This window comes from Terrapene carolina, unplaced genomic scaffold (genome assembly GCF_002925995.2).
Source record: "Terrapene carolina triunguis isolate 2854851 unplaced genomic scaffold, T_m_triunguis-2.0 Scaffold210, whole genome shotgun sequence".
Classification (NCBI taxonomy): Eukaryota; Metazoa; Chordata; order Testudines; family Emydidae; genus Terrapene; species Terrapene triunguis.
Window position 1 is genome coordinate 34177256 of NW_020664561.1, and position 7505 is coordinate 34184760.

General features: G+C 44.8%; 1 protein-coding gene across 1 annotated transcript in view; it reads right to left on the reverse strand.

The window, feature by feature from the left end:
* Positions 1 to 1133: 1133 nt before the first annotated feature.
* LOC113407241 (RWD domain-containing protein 3-like) overlaps positions 1134 to 7505 on the reverse strand; it is a 16385-nt gene continuing 10013 nt past the window's right edge. Inside the window, exons 3-4 of the mRNA XM_026655521.2 lie at positions 1346 to 1461; positions 1134 to 1248 (exon numbers count right to left, since the gene is read on the reverse strand). Coding sequence (XP_026511306.1) covers positions 1134 to 1248; positions 1346 to 1461 — 231 coding nt within the window. The remainder of the gene's footprint in view (positions 1249 to 1345; positions 1462 to 7505) is intronic.

A 7505-nucleotide genomic window follows, 5' to 3' on the forward strand; every position in this document is an offset into this window, starting at 1 on the left:
AAATTCAAATGGTACTTGGAAAATATTTTATGCCTTTATCCTGCAAATAAATAAGCCAGTATGGACACTTATGTCCACACAATCTTAACTGGTTTGTAGGGTCAGGCCCTAACTGCCCAAAGGTCTGCACAGTCCAACAATTAGAGTTCATTTAACTTCTCACCTCATAAAACTATACAACTCTTTGAAAAGAGTTTTACAAGTAATTTCATAATTTCTAGCCTTATTGCCAGCAGAGGCACTGAGCTCACATGATTGTAACTGGGCCAGCCACCTCCCTTATGCCCCCTACATTGCAGCCTCCTGCTGCTCTTTATAGAGCAATCACCCTAATCTCTCCCAGGTGTGGCTCATTCGATAATCAGGTTTGGCTAGCCTCAGCCCTCCAGCCATTAAGGGGAAAACCCCCCTGATACAATCATCCTAGTGCAGCATCAAAGCAAAAAATTCATAAACCAGTTTCAATCTTGCTTTTTCCATCCTGATACTTTTACAATTGGAATCTTAACCCTTACTATTTAAATCAATTGTAAAATGTTTAATGGAGTAACACAAATGGAGGAGATACATAGCAGCGGATTCAGGATGGCAAGTTATAGGGGGTTCAAAAATGTATTTATCTTTAATTATTCTAAGCTTTTATTTTTAAACCATGTTTATTAATTATAATGCATATTCATATTATTGCTGATTTTTATAAAGTTATTGAATAGCAAGAGTAATAGATCTTTCTAGCTGTGCAAGTTAAAGAACCAGCTTCATAAGGATATATTTGAAAACAGAAGAATGAAACCAAATATCTTAACAAATATACTTTAATTACAGGACAACTGGAGATGATACAATTCTAACTGAACCTCAGAGAAAAGGAATGGTGATTTTTCCCCACCATCCTTCATACTGTTAACTGTTAAACTCAGCATTTCCTTTCAAAAGTCAATGCACAGTCAAAAAGATGATCTTTTCATAACATGTGAATTGCCTTTTGTTTCTTGCAAGTAGATGTCTTCTTCTTTGGCATTTTGCTTCAGAGCGGCTTTAAAGATGTTCCCCAACAAACATTTCATTTTATCTTCTCACTTTTTACAGTCAACTGCTGCTATAGTCAAAGATTCCAATGTTTTCTTACAGATTTATTTTAACAAAGCAGGCACAAATTCAGAGAAAAGATCAGTAAGTCCTGCAGCTTCAAATTCCTTTTGTAGCTCATCCAAAGTTGAATATTCTTTGACTTCAAATGCCTGAAACCTAAATTGTACAAGAAAACACATGAATATGCCTAGATTTGTCAGAATGTAATTATCAGTTCGGTTGCTTTTCTATCTGCAATAATACTAAATTATACCTTTTATGCTCTGTCTGTACTTTTGTTTCACACAGTACACTAATCATTTTCTCTTTGCATTTCTTTCCGCTTGAGTCCACATCTACCTTAGAGGTTTTCTGAAGAATCAAGTATTCCTAAATGACAAAAAAAATCAGAGTATGAAATGTCAGCTATAACATCTTCGAGGTATACTTAGAATCACAGAATATAGAATCATAGAATATCAGGGTTGGAAGGGACCTCAGGAGGTCATCTAGTCCAATCCCCTGCTCAAAGCAGGACCAATTCCCAGACAGATTTTTACCCCCCCTTTAGCTATCCCTCCCCCCTTAAAGATCTATTCTACATGCACAGAGACTATTTCAGAATATTCCAAACAAACTTGGAAAGTGCTCATCTCAAGTATACAGAGTCTGATCAGACTTGGCAGGATTACTCATAGTGCTTAAAATTAAGCACATTCTTAAGTGCTCTGGTGGACTGGGGCTTCACAAAGGAAAATATCGTTCTAGCACAGGGGTTCTCAAACTGGTCGCAAGGTAATTACATGGGGAGTTGCAAGCTGTCAGCCTCCACCCCAAACTCTGCTTTGCCTCCAGCATTTATAATGGTGTTAAATATATTTTAAAAAGTGTTTTTAATTTATAGGGAGGGGTCGCATTCAGAGGTTTGCTATGTGAAAGGGGTCACGAGTACAAAAATTTGAGAACCACTGTTCTAGTAGGGCCAAGGAGATTAGACCCCCAAAAGCGTTCAGTATAAGCTCATGGTGTTCTGAGTGATAGAAACACTTCTGTTATTAATCTTTCACCACAGGTTTTCTGAGTTGGACTAATATAAAAAAACCAAACAATTATTAAATGCTTGGAACTGCCTCAGGAATGAGGCAGTGAGGGTTGATAAAATAAGGTTCAAGTCCCGGGATGGTACCAATTTTGATACCAGAGGGAAGTCTTAAACCCTTCAGGACATGGGCAGTGACTGGGTGGGAAAATACAGAGTAGACATCTATTGGAAAATGAAACATGCTGATGGCTAACAGGTGTACTTGGTGTTGCCTATTAGCTTCCTCCGAGTATTGTAAGGACAAGAGGTAGCCCAGTATGTCTGGGGTCTTAGCCTGTAAAGGGGAAATTCCTTGTTGTTTACACAACAACATAAACCTATTCCACTTCACTTTATAGCATCTCCTGGTAGAGATACAAAAGCTACTCAGGGGATGTCCTGGACTTAGGATGAAAAGGCCCTCTCTAACTCCAACAGCTTCCAAATACTATGTCCTCAAATGAAGCATGACTGGGTTGAGAAGGCTAGTCCATCCTTTGTCCTGGGTTAGTAGCTGATATATCAGGGGAAGGTAGAGAGAAGGACAGGCTGATAGTTGCAGAAGCATTGGGTACAAGACTTGTCAGGCTCAAGCTGGCACTATAAGGATGACTTGCGTTTTGTCTGGTCAACAATCGAGGTAAGACAGGAATGGGGGAATGTGTACCACAAGACTCCCAAACATTGTATAAGAAACATGTCACCCAGAGAGCCCAGGCTGCAACCATCTCTGGAACAGAACTCTTTGCACTTATGATTTAGATGGGACACAAACAGGTCCATGGATAGAAGACCCCACACCTGGACCACCACCTACAGAGTCACATCATGCAGTTCCCGCTCAAGTTCGGTGGAGAAACGTCTACTCAATCTGCCAGGTGTTACGGATCACTGGGAGGTGGACAGCAGTTAGGGTAATCTGCATGGGAATACACCAGTCCCAAAGGGCAATGGCTGAGAGGAGTGTGCTCATTGATATAACAGCCTGCCATAATGTTATCCAACTGTATTTGGACTGACTATCTGCAGATGCAAGAAAGGAATTGTTTGCAGGCCAATCTGACTGCTGTTAGCTCCAACACACTGAAATGAAGCATAGACCCCTGAGGGGACCATGTTCTTTGGGCAACCTGACCCTCCAGCGGTGCACCTCCAACCTAAACAGGATGCAGCAGTTGTTACTGGCCTTGTTGGGAGCAGTAGGTTGAATGCTACCTGCATTACGCACACCCTTGCTCTGTCCTCCCATGAAGTAAGGGAGGCTAAGACCCTTTGGGAATCATATCAAGCAAGTCAAGACTGTACTTGCTTGGCGTGTAAACAGACTATAGCCAGCCTTGTAAACATCTGAAATGAAGCCTCATAAATGGAGTCACATAAGTGCTCACGGCCATATGACCCACCAGTGTCAGGCAGGATCGGACAGACATTCTGGAGCTCAAAAGATTCGTACGAGCCTGATGATAGAGAGGAAGAAGTCATCTGGCAAGTATGCTGTAATAGCACCCAACCTTGCCCCAATGAATTCTATCGACTGTAAAAGTTCCAGGGTGGACTTTTCCAGGTTCACTCTGAGGTACAGCATTCTGGTTGCATCCCATGTTTCCTGGTAAGATTGCACTTTAGGTGTCAGTCATCTAGGTATGAGTAAACCATTGCCTGTTGCCAGTGAAAGTGAGCTGCTACCACCAATAATACCTTAGTAAACATGCACACTGCCATCAAAAGCCCAAAGGTGAGGACCCTGTATGGATAGTGCTGTTGTCTGGCCATAAATCTCAGGAATTTCCTGTGTGCCAGCTGAATGCCTATATAAAAGTAGGCATCTTTGAGACTGAGGGCTGTGAATCAATTGTCTAGATCTAGTGATGGGATAATAGATGACAGGGTCACCATCCTGAACTTTACACAGTGGATAAACTTGTTCAGTTCCCTGAGGTCCAGAATGGGTCTCCATCCTCTGTTTTCTTGTGGACAAGAAAATACCTTGAGTAGAATTCCTTTCCCCTTGCTGCTGGAGGTACTAGTTCTATTGCCTCCAGTTCCAAGAGCCATTTTCCCTCATGCAGAAGAATCCTCTGGTGAGAGGGGTCCCTGAAGAGGGTGGGAAGGTGGACGAGGTTGGGCAGGGAAAAGAACTGGATGATGTACCCTGAGGAGATGACCTCTAGCACCCATTTGTCCACTGTGATTTCTGTCCAGTCAGATAAGTAGTAGGAAAGTCAGCCTCCAGAGGGAGGGGGAAAAGCAGAGCGGTTGTGTAGATCTAGAGGGACAGTTGGTGCACAGCTCTCAAAAAGTCCCATCAAACACTGGTTTCAAGGGTAGCAGAGGTTCGGACATGAACAGTGGTTGATTTTGGCACCCTTTCTATGTGTCTGAACCTCCTCTGGGATTCCCAAGAAGAGCCATGACACGCATCTCATCACCACAGCAGTCGCAATTTATCTTGACAGTGTGTCAGCCACATAGGGCACTCTGAAGTGCCGATCTTGTTACCAACCTACCTTCATCAATCAGGGCCTGGAATTGGTCTTTAACATCCTGAGGAATCTCAACAGCGAAGCTGGCACAGATGGTGAAATCATAATTCGCCATTAGAGTTTGGTAGTTGGAAACTCAGAATTGTAGGCAGGCTGAGGAATATTCCCTTCTCCCAAAGGGGTCAGGCCTCTTAGCTTCTTTCTCATGCAGATTAGACCTAGATTGTTTCTGTCTAGTATTCTTGGTGGCCACTGACACCATCAAGGAGTTGGGAGATGGATGAAAGAATAAGTATTCTAACCCATTCATTGGTACAAAATACCTTTTTCCAGCCTGCTTGGACACTGACGGACTTATGGCCACTGTGTGTCTGAGGGCCTTGGCAGGTTCAAGGATGGCCTTGTTTATAGGAAGAGCCATTCTGCTTGGACCTAAACTATGTAAAATGTCCAGCAGTTTGTGTTATGCTTCCTGGACCTCTTCCAGAGGAATCTGAAGTGACTGCCGTTCTGTTAATTAAGTCCTGAAAGGCTTTGGGATAGTCATGGTGCAGCGGGGAAGTTAGAATCACCACGTCATCAGAGCGAGAAGAGGACAAAGTCACAGAAAGATTCTCTCCCCTCACTCCTCTTCCTCATGCTGCTGGAGTTGTGGCTCTTGAAGAGGTTGATAAAGATCCTACTCTACTCTGCAAAAAGAACAGGAGTACTTGTGGCACTTTAGAGACTAACAAATTTATTAGAGCATAAGCTAATATGCTTATGCTCTAATAAATAATATAGCTTATGCTCTAATAAATTTGTTAGTCTCTAAGGTGCCACAAGTACTCCTGTTCTTTTTGCAGATACAGACTAACACGGCTGCTACTCTGAAAACTACTCTACTCTGGAAACCCTAGAGTCCCTCAGGTCTTCAGTATCATGGGGTTGATATATTGGACAGAGGTCTTGCGAGTCTTCCAGGACACAATACTGCTATTGTGGGATCTAACTGCTCAGAACCAGCTCCCAGGGTATTGGGTACCAGTGGCTGTAGGGGGGTTGTTCTCTAGAATGAGAATAGTAAGATGTGCTCGACACTCCTGATACTCTGTCTGGGCTGAATCCTCTCAAGGAGCCTATCTGGGCAGGGTGTCTATCGTAGTCCTCTTCCAATTCCAAAGTTTCTGATCCTGGATCCAATAGGGGAGCCTTCAGTACCAGAGGAGGCAGAGATGGCCTGCCTCTATTCGCTAACAGTACCAAAGACAGTCTAGCTCAACCCCTGCATAAGGGCAGGGATGGAAAAGTGTACTGAACTGATAACTGGTACTGGCTAGAGTCCTGGTTCCAGCCATTAAAGCCTAGAGAGGGTGCGGTGATTCTGGTTCCAGGAGCAGTAGAAGGTCTTCTAGATCCAGGAGGCAAACTGGAGTTGATAGAGATGTCTCCACCGCTCAGATTTCCAAAGAGGATGCCCTATCCAACAGTACCAAGAAGGGTTTTGGTGCTGAAGAAGCAGCCCCGGTACCAGTGAATGCTGCGGGTTTGCCCTTAGAAGAAGTCCCGCTCTGGAACACAAAGCATCCAATGACTTGGTATGGGACAGGGACTTCTGCCTCTTTTTAGAGGACGTGGATGGGGAACCTTCCCTCTTGTCCTTATGAGAGCACTTATGTCTCCCTTCCCCATCCCATCCCCCCCACCCCCCATCTGCCCTGGCCCTGCTCTCCAGAGTGTCTCAGAGCCAGGGAAGTGGGGGTGGGGAAGCAGAGATCTTGGAACGACTCAGAACTGAAGAAGAAGAAGAGGGGCCACTCCTGCCTTCTTCAGACAGTAATATAGGGGGTCTCCCCACTAAGAGGTTGCTCCCGCCTTCATGGCTTGCTCCATCAGGAACCTGCAGCACCAAAACTTCCTAGACTGTTTAGTCCTACTCATGAACCACCTACAGATACTGCACCTGGAAGGGATGTGCTCTTCCCCCAGACAGTACAGACAAGTGTTGGGATAGTCTGTGACTGGGATTGACTTGTAGCACATATCGTAGCTCCTAAAGCTGAAGATCCTTGGCATACTTCCCACAACTGTTGGAAGGTTGGGGCAGGGCAGATATGGAAAATGGCTCCTCACCCCAAAGGGGGATTCCCAAGGGAACCAACCCTTAGACTATCTCCTAATTAACTAAATTAAGAAAACTAGCTACAAAGAATTTTAAAAGTATTTTGAACAGGAAAAAGCTGAAGTAGTCAGCACAAACACTGAAGCTCCATCCTAGAGCACAAGTGGTAAAAAGGAATTAAGATGGTGGTGGTCTGGCAACCCCCTTTATTCCCTTGATCAAGAGCACAACGAGAGCTGTGGTGCATGCACAGTCCATATGGACACTGCTAGAGAAACATCCCCAGCCCTCAGTGCACGCACAACCTGAAGGAACAAAAAAGTGTACTACACATAGGGGCAATCAATCAAAGAAATAATAGTTCCATTCCATTGAGTTTAAGTCTATATTTTTAAGGGGTTGTTTACTTTTCGCAGATATCATGAACTCATACAGTCATTTTATATCAGGGATCGGCAACCTTTGGCACGCGGCCCGCCTGGATAAGCACCCTGGCGGGCCGGGCCACTTTGTTTACCTGCTGCATCCGCAGGTTCGGCCGATCGCAGCTCCCACTGGCCACGGTTCACCACTCCAGGCCAATGGGGGCTGCGGGAAGCTGCAGCCAGCACATCCCTCAGCCCGCGCCACTTCCCGCAGCCCTCATTGGCCTGGAGCAGTGAACCGCAGCCAGTGGGAGCCGCGATTGGCCAAACCTGCAGACACGGCAGGTAAACAAACCGGCCCAGCCCGCCAGGGTGCTTACCCTGGTGAGCCACGTGCCAAAGGT